Source organism: Diabrotica virgifera, chromosome 7 (assembly GCF_917563875.1).
Source record: "Diabrotica virgifera virgifera chromosome 7, PGI_DIABVI_V3a".
Lineage (NCBI taxonomy): Eukaryota > Metazoa > Arthropoda > Insecta > Coleoptera > Chrysomelidae > Diabrotica > Diabrotica virgifera.
In genome coordinates this window covers 147,763,863-147,783,703 of record NC_065449.1, presented here as the reverse complement: position 1 = coordinate 147,783,703, position 19,841 = coordinate 147,763,863, and the positions used below count along the sequence as shown (strand labels likewise).

The 19,841-nt window shown below is 31.4% G+C and overlaps 1 protein-coding gene across 3 annotated transcripts in view; it reads right to left on the bottom strand.

Annotated features, from left to right (window-relative positions):
- Window positions 1-19,841, bottom strand: part of LOC114335388 (MATH and LRR domain-containing protein PFE0570w) — a 162,316-nt gene that overhangs the window by 25,183 nt on the left and 117,292 nt on the right. For all 3 annotated transcript variants that reach the window (XM_050656404.1, XM_050656406.1, XM_050656405.1), the window contains 3 exons: window positions 15,554-15,750; window positions 13,756-13,975; window positions 5,351-5,482 (listed from right to left, as the gene is read on the bottom strand). In XM_050656404.1, the coding sequence (XP_050512361.1) occupies window positions 5,351-5,482; window positions 13,756-13,975; window positions 15,554-15,750 (549 nt within the window). The remainder of the gene's footprint in view (window positions 1-5,350; window positions 5,483-13,755; window positions 13,976-15,553; window positions 15,751-19,841) is intronic.

Below are 19,841 nucleotides of genomic sequence, written 5' to 3'. Positions count from 1 at the left end.
TATTCTCTTTTTCTTTTTGGATCTCTCCCATTATCATATACTTTGTCTTTTCTTCATTTATTTTAAGTCCGAATTTTTTGGCTTCTGTTATTATGTTTTTCATTCACTTTTGTAGTTCTTTTTTGTTTGTTGCTAATAGCGTCAGATCATCTGCAAATGCTATGCATTGGTGGCCGTTTTTAAATATCGTTTCTTCCATGTTTATTCTGCTTTTCCTGATTATTCCTTCCAATGTTAGATTGAATGCCGTTGTTGATAGTGGGTCTCCTTGTCGTAATCCTTCCTTGGTTTCAAACTTTTTGGATGTATACCCTTTCCAAGCTATTTCGTTTGTTGTGTTTTCCATCGTCATCTTTATCATCCTGACAATTTTACTTGGTATCCCCAATTATTTCATCAGTTCGTACATCTGCTGTCTATTTACTGTGTCGTAAGCCTGCTTAAAGTCTATGAACAAAGCATATAGTACTGTTTTATGTTCGTAACAGGTAGTCTGTATTTCTTTTAAGGCAAATATTTGGTCAGTCGTTGATCTGTTGTTTCTAAAACCTGCCTGGTATTCTCCCAGTATTTTTTCCGAATATTGGGGAATATTCCGAATATAAGGGAATTTTACAATTTATAATTAACGTCCCATCTGCTCAGCGCGGGAAAGTTCCAACGAAGGGAACCATTCTCGTTGGAACTTTACCGCGCTGAGCAGATAAGACTTGAATTATAAATTGTAAAATTCCCTCATCTTCCTTAGTCTCAGCATCCGTTATGGCTTGCAAATTGTAGAAGCCTCGGAGGTGTTACCAGAGAAGGTTCCCGTTGTTTTCAGTCTGGTAGGATGTAGAATAACATTTTTGTATGTTGTTTGGATTTCGTTCGTTGCAATCCGTGACTGAACGCCGGGGTTTGTCCTAGTTGGGTCAGAGAGAGCAGCATATGTGCCTCCTCATGAGAGACTAATAAGTTTCGAAACCGGTAGAGGTGCTTGCTGCACTCTCTGATTGAACTGGAATGATGATGCGGCTGTAGTTTCGTGTTGCAACGAAATTGAAAATGGTTATTCATTTTTGATTTACATGTTTACTCTGATTTTAGTACGAAGGGAACCATTCTCGTTGGTACTTTACCGTGGTGAGCAGATAGGACGTGAATTATAAATTGTAAAATTCCCTCATCTTTCTTAGTCTCAGCATCCGTTATGGCTTGCAAATTATAGAAGCCTCGGAGGTGTTACCAGAGAAGGTTTCTATTGTTTTCAGTCTGGTAGGATGTAGAATAACATTTTTTGGATGTTGTTTTATGTGCTATTAGATTGAAAACTTAGTTTTCTGTAAGCAGTTGCCGCTAGGGCATCCCTGCCATTTCGTTCGTTGCAATCCGCGATTGCAGGCCGGGGTTTGTCCTATTTGGGTCAGAGAGAGCAGCATATGTGAGTCTTGATGAGAGACTAATAAGTTTCGAAACTGGTAGAGGTGCTTGCTACACTCTCTGATTGAACTGGAATGATGATGCGGTTGTAGTTTCGTGTTGCAACGAAATTGAAAATGGTTATTCATTTTTGAGAAAAATGTTTTTTTGACACAAGTAAACATTGCTTTTCGCTTAAATTCAATGTTCAAGCTACCACCAGGCCCGCCGAGAGAGCGGTACAGCCGGTACATTTTACCGGGGTCCGGCGATGTAAGGGGCCCGGCTTCGACCACACCAAAGACGTAATTTTTCCGTAAAATCAGAAATTTATGGTCTTCCATTGTTGAACACTCTAAATTAGTTGCCAGCATTTATGGAATAAATCCAGAATTTACATCAAATAAACGGCGCAAGAAGCCTGCGAGATTTTTTGATGATTTGCTTGGGCCTAGTAGTAACTCATAACTTTGAGCCCGGCGCAATAGTTGGCTTTGAAATATTTGACATTGTCATTGATTGTATAATAATAGTTATTTATGTACCAAGTCAGTAAAGTTACTCTTTGTCGAACGAGTCTGATATTATGAGCAGAGCGAGCGTAGCGAGCGAGGCGAATATTAACATACATGTATAACATACATGTATAATATTAACACACGGATTATACAACATTATGACAGAAGCTCGAAACAAATGACTATGAATGAAAAGCCTTATTTACAATTTAAGAATTTTTTTATTTTTAGACGTAATAAAAATTTCATGACAGTGATGACAGATGACTTTTGCATGATGGCCGCTTTCGATTTTTAATCGATAGTTATCGATATTGAATAATTAGTAAATCGGTAAAGTTTTGATTTGTTTTATATGAATATAATTACAAAATACTACAGAATTTCACTTTTTGACATAAATTTAATTAACAATGTCGTAAATTGTATACAATATGTTTAATAATTAGAGTAAATAAATTGTAAGATAACTCAAATAAATAATCGATTACTGCCATCGACCATTTACAATCAATCTGGATTAATCGCGACAGGTAAAGTAAAATTCTTTTTTCAGTACAATAAGGTGTTACTTTACTGCCGCAAATGAGTACAATAATGAGTGACTTTATTGACGGTTGGCGATACAAAATTTTACCAGACAATTTAATGCAGCAATGAAATTTATTCGCTATTTAAGATTTTATAGACATTCCGAGATGAAGATGACGACAATATTAAGAAAAACATTGATATTTGAAGACATCAGTGAAGAACTGATAGATGAAACTTTACAGTTCATACGGGGCCTGCTCTTCACTTATTACCGGGGCTCGCTCATTCCTCTAGGCGGCCCTGGCTACCACCCACATTCCCACATGTCTCTTTACAGTTTGAACATTTTATTTAAGTGAAAATCATTGTTTATTTGTTAAATATAACATGTTTTTTTTCTAAAAGTAGTAAAACATATTATGAATTAAATAAAATACATACATTTTGCTACAACTCTGTTTCTACTGAGTCTACAGACTTCATACATACACCACTTTTTTCACTTTTTTATAAGCTATATTTACATATTATATTTATTACATATTTTTATGAGCTATATTTACATACAGTCGGAAAAATGAAAGAATACCCATGAACGAACATACAGTCCCTGCTCAATTTATTAGACTCACCTTAGAAAAAGCAGTTTTTTTTTTAATTTCAAGCACCTTAAAAGTATCTTCAAAGTGATACGGAACTGCTAATTGGGTTAAATAATAATTACTTAATAATAATTGTCATACATAATTTAAGTTAAAAATGGTAAAAAATTTTTTGAATTGTGAAAACTTGACAGATGGTAATAGAATGTGCTAAAAATGCACAAGGACTCGACTTTTTTCAACTTTAGCTTTTTAGTTAAATTAGTGATTAATGTTCAGTTTTCGTAAAATTTGCTGTGGTGAGTGTTAATATTGTTCTATATTAATGTTTATTTTAATTTGTTTAAATTATCTTAAGATATTAATACAAAGATGTTAATTTTTAAAAGACGAATATTTCGGATTGAAATTTTTTCATATGAGTGATTGTAAAAATCTGTCTGTTAAGCAAATCTCTTCTGTTACTGCTCTATTAGAAAATACCACATGTATTAAAGAGAAATAGCAAAAAAAGATGGCATATATTTATGGTCAGTTCGAAGGTTGGGTTAAAAAATTAAAGAGACACATTCTGTTACATCGGTTTGGAGGGGTCGGTATGGCCGAAATATTTCAGCCACCCCCAGAGGGCAACGAATTTTAAAGAATTTGGCTGTAAAACACAGAAGAGTCACCCATAGCAATATAACCAATAAATTGGAAAAATCAGAGTATTCAGTATCGGAGTCCACTGTACGCCGAAATTTGTATAGTATGGGATTCAAATGTCATAGACCAGTTGAGGAACCAAAACCATCACCACAAATGTCGAAGAAACGCTTAGTTTCGGCCAATTTGCACAAAATCTATATGGCAATAGAGTCTTCATGCAAACTGGCCCAAACTAAGCGTTTTTTTTAGCATTTTTGGTGATAGTTGGTTATTTTCTTGGTTCCTCAACTGGCCTATGAGATTTGAATCCCATACTGTACAAATTTCGGAGTACAGTTGACTCCGATACTGAACACTCTGATTCTTCCAATTTATTCCGTATATGGCAATGGGTGCATCTTCTGTGTTTTGCAGCGAAATTCTTAAAAAATTTTTGCCCTTTGGGGGTGACTGACATTTTTCTACCGTACCGACCCCTCCTAACCGATGTAAAAGGATGTTTCTCTTTAAGTTTTTGACTCAACCTTCGAACTGACCATAAAGATATGCCATTTTTTTGCTATTTCTCTTTCATACATGTAGTATTTTCTAAAAGAGCAGTAACAGAAGAGAGCAGAAAAGATTTGCTCAACAAAAAAATCTTTACAATCACCCATATGAAAAAATTCCAAACGAAGACATTCGTCTTTTAGAAATTAACATATTTTTATTAATATGTTAAAAGAAATTAAACAAATTAAAAACTAACATTAATAAAGACTAATATTAACACTTACTACTAAAAATTTTACGAAAATTTGAATATCAACCACTAATTTAATTAAAAAAGTAAAGTTAAAAAAGTCGAGTCATTGCACCCTTTTAGCCCATTCTATTGCCATCTACCAAGTTTTCACAATTCAATCAAAATGTCTCACCATTTTTAATAATTATTATTTAGCACGATTATCAAGTAATCGTTATTTAACCCATTCAGCAGTACCGTATGACTTTGAACATACTTTTAAGTGGTTTCAAAGAAAAAAAAACTGATATTTCTAGGGTGAGTCTAATAAATTGAGCAGGGACTGTATAAAACACGCTGTATTTTCCTGTCATCGTGTCACAAAGAAAATTGCCCAGCGCAAGTACATGTAATAATAATTATTACATGTACTTGCGCTGGCCAATTTTTTGTGTGACACGATGACAGAAAAATACCGTTTTATATGTTCGTTCATGGGTATTCTTTCATTTTTCCTACTGTATATTAACAATATTTATTTTAATCGAATACTTACTTTTTGAGTTATTTGCGAAACACCATCTAAAAACGTAGTTTTTTGTAGAAAACTGATGTGTAGAAAACACATTCACTCGCAAATAACTCGAACACAAAAAACTCGAAAGTCGAAAAAAAAAACTACAGAACAATAGTTGCTTAGAATTAGTCAGTTTATCCACTTCCTGGCATATTTTAAACGTATGTTTTTCAACCCCGAGAAGAGGTGGTACTGATCCCCCAGGGCAAAAGTACACATCAGCACAATATCACTTTTTTTCTTTGACATGTTAGCTATATGTATGGACTATATGAAAACATTTACAAATAGGATATTTACAATGAAATATATAAACTAATTATTATTAAAGATAAAGATTTACCTTTTTGTTATTTTGGTGTTCGTCTCCAATAACGCCTGGATTTTTTTCATGAGAAGCAAGATTAGCCTAAATTTCTCTGCACTTTGTTTTGATTTGGAAGAAATTTTGGCGCTACTTGTTGTAAATTGAGCTCTAAAAAATTATATAGGTAATTTAAATATAAATAATCGACCAAAAAAGAAGTTAAGCAACAACAATGCTCATTTCAAATTCAATGATTCTAAACATAAAATAATTCGGCTCCACAATGAAGCATTTAAATAATATCTTATTAGCTGTAAACGTTTCCACAACACTGCACCCAGTGGCGGATCTAGAAATTGGAGGGGTCGTGGTCTAGGATCTTGAAGGTGATTTAATTACTTTTCTCTGATGCAAGGTCACTTAGTCTTACCACCCCTAGGATAAGTGGGTTTTCAATTGTTTTTTGGATGGGCCTAATTTTTTTTTGTTTGACAGCTCTCGGTTTTTATTTTTTTTAGCACTATTAAATTGATATTTATTTTCGTTGGAGGGGGGGGGCACGTGACCTCCCTTCTGGATTCGCCACTGACTGCACCGCATCAAAAATATGTTTTTTATTAATGAAACACTTTTTAATTGAACAAATTGTAGACAGTAAAAATTATAAAAATGATTATTAATTTTGCTAAAATTCATCAAATCGAATACAGGGTAAGTCAAAACGCAAGTACATTATTTTCTTGGAAATTGTACCTAGATCACCCTATATTTTATATCACTATCGAAAAGTGCTATTAACATAGTTAAATTTTTATGAAGCATTCCCTATGCCTAAAGTTATTAGTTTTTTTTTAGATATTTTAAGTAATTATTGACGGTTTTCTACCATTGTTTATATTAAATGTTATTTTTATATGTGATTAGCCACAGTTAGGTTGTAATTCCAATTAGGTAGGTACATATTTTTACCTAAAATACGTTTTGATTTCCACTCCGATTAATAATAACAATAATTTAGCGGTTGTGGTTGCACACATTTATTTAAAATTTAATTTTAATACTTAAAATAATATCAAAAATTAAAAAAACAGTAAGGTTACAACATGAGGTTTTCTCAAGCGGTCGGTCACTCCTTTTTAAAACTGTATCATAATCCCCAAAAAGATACATATTATGCAACAGTAGAGATAGTGCAAACACTCCTGACCATGGAGCTGCGCGAAGGCGGACATTTTTACGTTGCATAGCACAGTGCGTTTCGCATGGAAGTGGGGACTAAACCAAATTTCGTCTACTGCGCCGTGGTCACGAGTGTTTTCACTATCTCTACATGTATAGATAGGACCGCGATTAGGTCAAATGACGCCCTAGGCAATTCTCTAGAGCCGCCCTTAAAACATGTACCATTTTTGCGAAAAAAATGCATGCAGGATTTTTTTATTTAAATAATAATGTTAGGTTCTTCAAATAATGTTTGTAAATGTGTTAAAAATATTCTTTATTTTACATCAGGCGTAATGTTACATATTACTATTGTAAGTATGTTTGAGCGTTTTAACATGTGCAAAATGCATGCGTTTTAGCGCATGATACGTAGAAACTGCCTGTTTGTAGGCGCGCCTACTCGTTCGATTTTAAATAAGAGATGCATTGAAAACATTACTCAAGCACTATGTGTTTATAGCTTTGTTTAATAATAAAAAAATTAATTTTTAGCAATGCAAATAATCAAAACGTGTATAATTTGACATGAACTTTCAAATACAGTAAGCAGAATTGCTATTTTATTTTTTAATCAAAAGTTATTCGGGTTCAAAAATTGCAATTTTTCGACATTTTGAAAGTTCAACCGCGTTTATCTCGAAAACTATACATCCCACGAAAAAACTTGTAACAACATTTTTTGCTTAGAATGACGAATGACACAAAAAAATAGAAAAAAGGTTTGTTTTGCTAAGGATCGCTGTTATGTAATTACTCAAGTTCTTTGTTTATAACAATCTTATCGACATCCGGATCAACTGTTAACCAAAAAATTCGTGTTCTACGGGACAAAAAACATAAAAGAACTTAGGTAAGTTCATCTGAATAAAGTAGGCCGTTGTACCCCCTCCCCGGAAAGATGAAATACATTCACATGTGATCTTTAAAATGTTAAGACATCGACTTAATGTCGACTACTTTTTAAGATAGAATGTAACAGTAATGTAATTTAGAGGTTTTTACACCTATTGAAGTGGCTAGTTACAATTACTTGTACACTGGACGTTTACTTCCACTCCCTTGTGGATAAATTACTAAAAAATAACTAAAAAAGTAGTCAGCTACCTCGATATTTCAGTGTCCCGAACATGCTCCATTTCTTGCTTATTTCCATGAAGTATATCTGTGCGATGACACGAACCTTATTTAGTTGTAATAATACAGTTTGAAAATCCCAACTCTAACTCGATGTCCTACTGTAGACAAGTCAAATCTTTAGTTTCTGCAAAATGTGCAATATTAAAGTGTTTAATGGCCCACCGCCTTTGCCCAGCTGCCAGCGGCCTAATAATCACTAAATTTATTACTTCCGTCCTTTTTGAATGAATAGTGAAAGATAACAGAATGCTATGTTTGTTTTATTTTTGTTAGGAATGCAATTTGTTTTATTCTATTTAGAAATGAATGCCCACTTCTATTTCATTGATGGATACATACTTGTTATTCGATTTTAATTTTTATATACAAATATTTTTTTGCACAGTATTTTTACCGCCCTCTCACAATTTGCCGCCCTAGGCAACTGCCTATATTGCCTAATGGATAAAGCAGCCCTGTGTACAGAAACCTACTACAAAAATTGGTAGAACCTCGTAGTACTCGCACTCGTACTAGCCGCTGTCATTATGTGGATCTAAATTTCGTAAACAAACGACAACATAATATAAGATTTACAATTTTGCTGAATTTTAGCAATATTTCACTATACTCCAGTATTTTAATATAAATTATGAAATATTTCGACCTAATAGAAAATAAATAAAAAGTTAGTACTAATATACTTCTATTTCATAAAAATATGTCTCAAATTAGCATGATAGTTAGTTTGTCTGGTACCATGAACTATTTTGACAGATTATTAAGATTAAGATTATGAAATATTATTAATATTGTTTTTTAATCTTCTTTTCATCATACTTTAATATTTGTTATCCTATTCCCGACGAAGACAAATACAAAGACACAAAAATTATAAAAAATATATTTACTAAAAACACCAATATATCTTTTTCACACTTTTATTTGCACAGATACATACAGTCCGTCTAATGTACTTACCGTTTCACGTCATTATCTAGGTTAGAGATCTAAGCTGACATTGTTGCCCAATTACAAAAAAATTTTGAATTCATTTTAAATCAAATACATCACACAATTTTTGCGGAAGTGATTATACAGCAAAACAAATTAATATTCAATGTAAATAAATAAAAACTTTAGAAATAGAAAACAAGAATTAAGTTATAATCTTACGTTAAAGTACATAATAAAAACAGTAAATATAAGCAAATAAAAACTTATAGTAAAGAATATAAACAAATATGAAGTGTCATCACCGCAACTGTCAAATAAATCCAATTTATGCCAAAATATCACCTTCGTTCGATTATAGTTACAGTGTATTCCGAACAAATGTGCTTCATAAAACCGCTTTATAATCCATTTATACAAATTAAATGAAACATATTATTGTGTATTTTTTTACGTTAACATTAAGGTGATACAGTAGCGATCAACAGGTACCAAAAACGCGTTCCAAGATTGCGGCTGTAATTTTGAATATTTTTTCGAGATATTTGGCACACGTATTCGTAATATAATAAAGAATGGCGGTACAGAGCCCAATTTGAAAAATATATTAATATGTGGAAATTACTCTGTAATTAAATACAATATTAAAAAAACGAGCCTGTACCGCCATTAAGAAGAACAGAAAATACACTTTCTTCAAATAAATTTTTTTATCCGATGCCTAGATTTTGTGTCATTTTGGAACTACTAAAATTTTTTATTTCATTAGTAGTTCCAAAATGACACAAAATCTAGGCATCGGATAAAAAAGTTTATTTGAAGGTGTATTTTTTGTTCTTCTTAATGGCGGTACAGGCTCGTTTTTTAATATTGTATTTAATTACAGAGTAATTTCCACATATTAATATATTTTTCAAATTGGGCTCTGTACCGCCATTCTTTATTATATTACGAATACGTGTGCCAAATATCTCGAAAAAATATTCAAAATTACAGCCGCAATCTTGGAACGCGATTTCGCTACCTGTTGATCGCTACTGTTTCCTCTTAATAGAAATCTTTAAATATTATTTCTACGCGTATATAATAAAATATGTCTAGTGGCTGTAATGCCAGTGTACTCGGCAAAGTGATCCTAAAAAAGAACACACCTACCGCCTAAATATTTCGTGTTGGTATCATGTGACGTTACGGGCTATGACGCGGATGACGTGCAACGGTAAGTAAATTAGATGGAGTATACGTAACTTGAAAGATTTGGTAACCAATTTCATACTGTCTGTGTGCAGGGCCGAATTTACCGTAAGGCCAACTAGGCCCGGGACTAGGGGCGCCGAGGTTTGAGGGGCGTCCGCGGCGCCCCGCGTTTGTTAGGCAACCGACAACAACCGTTCATGAATTGACAAAAGTTTCAAAATGAATGCTTATTTGTAGCCTCCATAATTTAGGGAAGGAAAAAACCATGAAGGAAATAGGGAAGTGCAATTAAAAAAAAAACACCGCCTCGCCCACGCCCTCCTCCACCTCGCGCCCGTCCGCCAGTAAACGTCTCGCTGCGGCTGAGATTGCATCAGTTGTAGTACCGCTCCGTATTGGTTATGCCTGTGCTTTGTTTGCTTTTCAGATAGTTTTCTGTGAGAGCTAACTCCTACAATTAAGCGACCAATTTATAATAATGGGTAGCAAGAAATTATCAGGTTACCAAAACCGTGTTCGCAAAGCAGAGGAGGATAAGAAAGCCGTAGTTGCCCTGTCAAAATGCCGTAAAATTGACGAGATGTTTAGTGTGCGCCCTGATCCTGATTCAAGAATTAAGTCGGATAACAACAATAAAGTTTGCACTGCTGGTAGCGAAATCGACAGCGACAATCATCAGCAACTTGAGGTAAGAAAAATTTATTAAACAGGCTTTTGATTAGGTACAATGTTAACTTTCTTAATAGTGACGTAGCGTGCTAGGCATATACAGGGTGAGTTTTTAGTGCGGGATCGGTCGATAATTCCATTACGGTATAGAATATCGAAAAAAGTTATTTAGAAAAAATGTAGGCAATGATATTTTCCACGCTTGGAAAATATGTCCATTTCTACAGGGTGATCAATAACAGCGTGGTATATCAAATATATAATTTTTTAAATGGGACACCCTATATATTTTTTCACATTTATATTCCCCTCATAATTGTTGTTCATATAATATAGGGTTTTGCATTACTATACAGAGTATTTAACAAGTTATGACCATTTTTATTTCGAAATCCCTATGAGATTAACACCCTGTATATAAAGAAGTAATTCATAGACAATAATTTGTTTAATGTAGTAAGATAAACAATATACTGTAGTTTTTAAATTAAGTCCAATTGAAATCATTGACGAATGTTTGTATACAGGGTGAACTACAAAACCAAGTTACGATTTTCTCTATTTTTTTAAATGGATCATCCTATATTTTATTTTTCAAAAATATTGTATTTATTATACTCTTTCATTTTTATATAGCATTCCCTATATCTAAACTTATTACTTTCGGAGATATTTTTAGTTTTCTTCAACTTTCGGGAATACATTCAAATTTTTTTGTAGAAATAAGTTGGTATTGAATGATAATTAAACAAAATTATTTTTATTTAATAAATAACTAACATAAAATATAAACCATAGCAATATGCAATGAATGTATCAATAAATGTGATATTAAGGAATTATCATATTTCCCTAATATACAAGAATCATACAATTCCTACAAAAACAATATAGGTATCTTGTGTATAATAAAATTACAAGATTATTTTTATTTAATAAACAACTCACACAAAACATAAATTAAAACAATATACAACTAATTTAATAGTTTTTAGATTATTATATCAACAGCATTCTAAGCCAAGAAGTTTTTAGTAACACATTCCTAATTGCAGATTGTGACCCGCAGTTATTAATAATATAATTTTCATATTAAATTTCATTAATATGCATCAAGAAATCCCTACTTTGTTAACACTCAAACTAGGTGATCTATAAATGTTTTTAAGGTGATATTGTTAGAGATTATGTGATTGGTCCACATTTTTTGACGGTTGAGGTTTTTATACGTCGGTGCTCCAGTTCTTCCAAAATTGATTTTTTTCAAGTGGGCTCTATAAAAAACCTTGTATACCAGAAGCATCCAACAACGCTTGATGATATGAAAAATAGAATAAAAGAAGCTTTTAATAATATTGACTTACAAAAATGTTAGAAATGTGGCTCGGTCATCTGAATATCGGTTACAAAATTGCATAGACGTTGAAAGTGGTCATTTTCAACATTTACTTTAGACTTAAATCTTTAACATCACATTAATTGGTACATTCATTAAATTTTTGTTATGGTTTATTATTTTTTTGTTAGTTATTTATTGAATGAAAATATTTGTTATATTATTACATAATACTTACTTGTTAAGTTATTTATATTTATAAGAATTGAATGTATTCCCGGCAAATGAAGAAAACTAAAAATATCTCAGAAACTAATAAGATTAGGCATAGGAGATGCTATATAAAAATGAAAGAGTATCATAAATACAATATTTCAAAAAAAAATAAAATAAAGGGTGATCTATTAAAAAAAAATGAGAAAATCGTAATTTTGTTTTGTAGTTTAAAAGTGCTTATAAAAATGAATGTTCTACTAAAAAATTCTTGGCTTAGAATGCTGTTGATATACCAATCTAAAAACTGTTACATCAGTTGTATATTGTTTTGATTTATGTTTCATGTAAGTTATTTATTGAATAAAAATAATCTTGTTATATTATTATATAGGTACAATACAAAGTTTTTTTTTGTAGGAAATTTACGATTCTTGTGTATTAGGGAAATATGATAATTTCTTAATATCACATTTATTGGTACATTCACTGCATATTGCTATGGTTTATATTTTGTGTTGGTTATTTATCTAATAAAAATAATTTTGTTTAATTATCACTCAATACTAACTTATTTCTACTAGAAAAATTGAATGTATTCCCGAAATTTGAAGAAAACTAAAAATATCTCGCAAAGTAATCAGTTTAGATATAGGGAATGCTATATAAAAATGAAAGAATATATTAAATACAATAATGTTGAAAAATAAAATATAGGGTGATTCATTTAAAAAAATAGAGAAAATCGTAATTGGGTTTTGTAGTTCACCCTGTATACAAATATTCGTCAATGATGTGAATTGGACTTAATTTAAAAACTACAGTATATTGTTTATCTTATTACATAAAACAAATTATTGTCTACTAATTACTTCTTTATATACCGGGTGTTAATCTCATAGTGATTTCGAAATAAAAATGGTCATAACTTGTTAAATACTCTGTATAGTAATGCAAAACCATATATTATATGAACAAGAATTATGAGGGGAATATAAATATAAAAAAATATATAGGGTGTCCCATTTAAAAAATTATATGTTTGATATACCACGCAGTTACTGATCACCCTGTAGAAATGGACATATTTTCCAAGCGTGGAGAATATCATTGCCTACATTTTTTTAAAATAACTTTTCTCGATATTTTATACCATAATGGAGTTATCGACCGATCCCGCACTAAAAACTCACCCTGTATATGTTAACTTAATGTTAGTTGTTAAAAAGGAACCATAGTAAATTTTAATACAATTAATGACTTGAGACACGTTCGTCAGTTAGGCCTTCCGTCATGCGTACCGGTACTTGGTACTTGACTGCCATGTACAGTAAAGTAGAACTGAGACTGAGAAAAGAAGGCAAGGAAGAAAGTGTTCTAGGAACATACTTTTATTATTATTAATTAAAGTTCGATTTTCTCTGTGCTTGTATGTTTTAATCGTAAAAATAAAACTTTTAATTCACCCCTTCTATGTTTTTTTTATTAAAGGTTAATCCTCTCATCCTATTCGTCCAAGTAAGCCTTTTAATACCCTTCCTTTTACTACCGGGGGGGGGGGGGTGGGGGGAAGGGTCATGGAGACGGGCCTATAGTGAAAAATTTGGTAAATCCGGCCCTGTCTGTGTGCGCGCGTAGTTCACACTGTCGCTTTTTATAAAAATTCACTCTAAACAATTTTCCCAATCGCTCCTAAAGAAGTATAATTAAAAAAAAAACAAAAAATACATACGCATCTTGAACATGTTTCTTAAAATCATGACGTCTGTACTCTAAAACTGGCGCTTTTTCATTTACTATATCCTCGTAGACTACCACAAAAATATTACGTATTCTTCCTAATATTTCATTTGCGTCATAATATGGTGAACACTCTGGTTTCCCCTTGAACAGTAAGGATTTATTTTTTAAATACATGTCTAAATCTTGTTGTGTATTTAGCTTTTCTGAATCTGAAAAAACAAAAAAAAAAATAAAAATGTTAATTTGAATCGTACACTTAAATATTTTAAAAACATCTGCAGCAGTGTTCGTCGTTGTTTCGTTTGTGTATGTCGTTTTATGTAGAATGTTAAATTTATTTGAAGTTATCTAAAACATCCTTAAGAAAAAGTTAATTTTTAGTTACAATTCGTAAAAGTGAAGTACAGCTGGTTCCTAAAAAAACTGATACGACTCTTAAAGCGTATTTTGTAGAAAATTAAGCAGTGTACATTGAAGGATAAATATTTATTTACATACTGTCACTGCCAAATCTTAAAATGTGTCAAATAGCTTATTCTGTTCAACTCATACGAACTGACAGTTCCTTGGTTCAACTTTAAAAAATAGCTCCACACGCTCTAGCAAAAAACTAAAAGTAAGAATTGTAACGAAATTTGAAGATGGTTGGTCACTATCTGCCGTAGCGAACCATTTTAACGTAAGCAGAACAACAGTTTTTAATATTAATAAAAGATGGAAAGAACAAGAAACTCTCGAAAGAAAGCAAGGTTCTGGAAGACCAAAAATATCTACCGCTCATGAAGATCGTACGCTTTTGGAGAGATTAGAAGAGAATCCTTTTGAAGATGCGAAAACTACAAGAATTATGTCACAGTTTCCGGGAAGAAAGACAACAACTTGGCGCAGAATTAAAGCATCGCGTCTTAGGTACCGAACTGCAGCAAAAAAACAAACTTTATACACATTATGTTTCGCAGACAACCAATTTCTCTTTGCTCAGGATCATGACGACTTGATCCGGAAGCTAATAGAAGAATATAACAAATGGGGTCTCGAAGTCAACATTAAGAAAACTGAAGCCATGTGTATTGGAGGGACAAAGTAGTCCATTACATTAGACGAAGGAGTAGAAATTAAACACTGCGATGAATACAAGTACCTGGACATGAAGATAACTCAAGATGGAACACTTCATGCTGCTATAAAAGACAGAAACATACAGGGCAGAAAAGCCATATTCGTGATAAACGGCATTATGTGGGATCAAACAATATCTAAAGCGAACAAACAGCTCATATACAATACCATAATTAAAAGTGAAATCACATATGGCAGTGAAGTTTGGCCAATAAAACAAAGAACGGTGAAAATGCTACTACGAACAGAAATGGACTTCTGGAGACGAGCAGCAGACAAATCAAGAAGAGATACGATACCAAATGGGAGAATACGAGAAATTATGGGGGTCACGCATATACAACTATGTACAGAGAATGCCAGATGACAGGCTCCCTAAACAGATTTTAACGTAAACACCACAAGGGAGAAGGAAAAGAGGAAGGACGAAAAACAGCCGGAGGAAGAGAATTGAAAAAGAACTAGAACTAGAAAAAGAACTAGAAGAAAGAAAAATCCCTCTAAGTCTAAAACTCGTTTTAGCCCTTTTCTAACCATGCCTGCTCTACTGGTTGATATGTGCCAAGTTGATATTTATTTTTTTGTGACGGCCTTGGTAAAAATTGTATGCGGTTGCGAAATTTAATAATGTATTAACTAAAATAATAATAAATAAAAAAATATATAACCTGATGTTATTTCCAATTTACTGCTATCCGTTACACAAGACGAAGACGTCGATTTCGAACTAAAACTTACTGATTTTCTAAGTTGTGATTCAGGTTCTATATAATTTTGGGTAAGTTGCTCGATAACTTCCTTGATACATGTTTTAGTTTCATTTGTCTGATTTTTAAGATTCACATTCTTCCTGAACTTCTTAAGCCTTAGAAAAAAATTTAAAAAAAAATGAATAAACTTTATAATGTGCAAAATGTATGTTAGCATAATATACCACCACGATTTCTATTATGCCAATGCCTTATGTTTAATAATTTTAAATCACTTTATTCCCAAAAGAAAAAATTAGGAAAATTTAACTTGCATTGTGTAACTTGGGTTTGCAATCTCAAAATCTGATATACTACTGAGATCTATGTAATTTCGCACAAAGTGAGCAGAAATTTACTTCAATCGAATCTAACGCTCGAAACACACACTAATAATTTTGACCGTGGGATGGTTGAAATGTATTTACATAGTGGCTCGAGAAATCATATGGAATCTTTCTCCCTTCACCGATTGAAACGTTCGGTGAAGAGAGAAAGATTCCATATGATTGCTCGAGCCACTACGTACATTTCAACCATCGCACGGTCAAAATTCTTAGTGTGTGAAACACGCGTTTGGCCGTTTGGCTTTGATTGGAATGGATATATACTCTATCTAATTTACTTACCGTTGCACGTCATCCGCGTCATAGCCCGTGACGTCACATTATGATACCAACACGAAATATTTAGGCGGTAGGTGTGTTCTTTTTTAGAATCATATACGCGAAAGCATATTTTATTATATACACGTAGAAATAATATTTAAAGATTTCTATTAATGTTAACTTAAAGAAATACACAATAATATGTTTCATTTAATTTGTATAAATGGATTATAAAGCGTTTTTATGAAGCACATTTGTTCGGAATACACTGTAACTATAATCGAACGAAGGTAATATTTTGGCATAAATTGGTAACATTTATTTGACAGTTGCGGGGATGACACTTCATGTTTGTTTATATTCTTTACTATAAGTATTTGTTTCATTCTATTTACAGTTTTTATTATGTATTTTAACGGAAGATTATAACTTAAGTCTTGTTTTCTAGGGGAGTGCAATTAGAACAAAAATATGCATTGTTTCGGAATAATTCAAACAAGCTTATATTTTTCTAAAACTTTTTTTGTTAGTTTATATACATGTTAAAGTAAAAAGTTCTACTCGCAGATTTGGCCGCTAATTGTTTATTAATTGTCTAAACAATAACAATTGTTTTGTATAAATCATTTTAAAAATATCGTTGAATTCATTATTTTACTTTGATCAAATATGTTTCTATTTTGTTTTTGGTTATGCTGAATCCCAATATGGCATTACAATTTGAAAATTCTTATATAGAAGCTCTTATACAGTATGTTTGCGTAGCTAGGAACCACATGGAAAACTCTTTTATTATCAATTTTACGGAAAAAAGTTATTCTTCATAAAATACTCTGGATAGCCAAAAATCTAAAACTCAATCATCAGATATTATGAATCAAAATTCATATAATGATCAAAAATATGAATTTTTTTTATAGAGTAAAGTACCTTTATATTCCAGGATATCAAAAAATGCTATTATGAAAAGTTATTTGAAATTAAAAACTATATTTTAATACACAAATTCATCATTCTAATCGAAAAAAAAATTTTAATTTTTTCTCAAATTACGAATATTCATCATCATTTTATTTCAATTATTGTAACTATTTTATTGTCAATTTTACGAAAAAAAGTTATTCTTAATAAAATGCTCTACCTGATCTAAAGTCTAAGATACAACCATCAGATATCAAACTTTTTCAGTTTTATACGAGGTATGTAAAAAATATGATTTTTTCTTAAGAGTTAAGTGCCTTTATTATTCACAATATTTTAATTAGAAGGATGTAATTGAACACTGATACATATTTTTTAATTCCAAACAACTTTTCATAACAATTTTCGATATTGTGAATTATAGAGGTACTTTACTCTTGAGTGAAATTCATATTTTTTGACATACCACGTACAAAATTAATCAAATTTTATATTTGATGGTTGCATCTTAGATCCTATATGATGCAGAGTATTTTATAAAGAATAACTTTTTTCGTAAGACTGATAATAAAAAAGTTATCAATAGGTTCCAAGTTACGCAGACATACTGTATAAGAGCTAAAAAAATTTTTTTGTTGAACATTTATTATTGTTGAAGCTTATTGTTAAATGTATTTTAGGTAAGTTTTAAAGAAAAAAGTTTTGATCACTTTATATAAACATTTTTTTAGCTGGTAATTTTCGGTTTTTGTATTACATTTTTATTATCTTTCTTAATTTTCGCAAAAAAATAGTGTATTTCATTTCTAATGTAAAATAATTCAGTGCATTTTAAAGAGTACATCCTAGGCTTTAAAAAAACACCTACAAAACTGTAATAGACCTGTTTAAACTTGAGTAATACCGTCTTAAAGTGGTGTTAATTCTGTAAAACTATGAAGTTTTCAAAAATTACATTTTTTATGTATTTTTTATGATACGACACATCATTTGAATTACATTTTTGAGATTTTTTTTGAATGAAACATCGTTTAATAAGATGTTTGAGAGGTAAGTTGTGCAAAATTTAGAGTTTTATAAGAAACATTGTATAAGTTACACATTTTTAAATAATTTTTAAACAAAATTTATGTAAGTCTCACTTTCAGCCCACACCGTACTTATGCCCATAAATTTTATTTCTTTTTATTATAACCATAAGATAGCTTAATTATTCTTCTTTCATGTCCAATTTCAAAAATTTCATTTGATCGATCAGTTAAAGAATTACATTAAAGTAACTCAATCGTGCACTTCGCTGTAAGCTAGTTTACAGTGCGCCAATGTTTGTGAGAAGGGTGACTTTAGCGTTATAAATAAAAAATTATAGAAGCTACAGATTTAATTTTAGAAAAATCTTTATATAAGGATTTTTTTGTAAAATTTTCTGAATTTTTCAATGGTCAAGTCAGTTTTTTTCTAAAATTTATATTTTCGGAGTTATTTAAAAAAACATCTAATTTCTCAGTTCATTTGTTTAATAAAAAATGAAGTACCCACTTCTCGATAGAACTTTTTGATATGTTGTTTATTAAACATTTCTTAATGAAATTACAAAAAGTTCTATCTTGTTTGATTTTTTCCGAAGTGAAAATCTATGTGCACTCCCCTATTCTATTTCTGAAGTTTTTATTTATTTACATTGAATATTAATTTGTTTTGCTGTATAATCCACTTCCGCAAAAATTGTGTGATGTATTTGATTTAAAATGAATTCAAGAATTTTTTGTAATTGGGTAACAATGTCAACTTAGATCTCTAACGTAAATAATGACGTGCAACGGTAAGTAAATTAGACGGACTGTAGTCCATTTACTCACGGTTTTTGCTGCGGATTTTAAAGAACCGCTTAGATTAAGATGAAATTTGGAATATACATAGGTAACATGTCATAGAAAAAAGTGATAGTGTGCCGACGTCTGCTTTTGCCCTGGGACGCATAACCTCTTTCTAGGAGTGAAAAAACAAACGTTCAAGATAAATCCGGTCGGGAAATGGATAAATTGACTAATTCTAAGCAGCTTTCGTTCTATAGAGTTTTTTCATTAATTTTTTATTACTTTTCGAGTTATACGTTAATTTTTCAAACAAAAAAAAAACGTTTTAAACGGTGTTTCGAAAATAACTCAAAAAATAAGAAAAAAATATTCTTAACAAAAATATAGCATACAGGGTGAGTCATGAGGAACTGTACATACTCCTACCTCGTATAGAGGCTCCTATGGGGAATAACAAATGACCATTAAAAAGTGTCTGCTCCCATTGTTTAATAATATACAGGGCGAGTTTCGCATTTTGACAGAAATTTGTATTCGTCATAATTTTTGAACGGTCAGATCGATGTGTCTCTTATTTTGGCCAATCGTTACACTATTACCACCTAATCAACTAATTTATTCAAACTAGAAAAAATCAGATCCGGCTTTAAAAAAATTAGTTCGTTTTGGTCTTAGAAAAAATTTCACCATGTATACGCTTTTTGAAAACTCTAATATGAATTTTACAAATAAGACAAATTGGCAATTAAAATGGCATATTTATTTTTTCCCCACACGATTACTTAATTTTTTATTAAAAAATCAAATTTGTCAAAATCGGAATTTTAACCAAAAATGAAAAAAAAATGAACTCACGGTTTA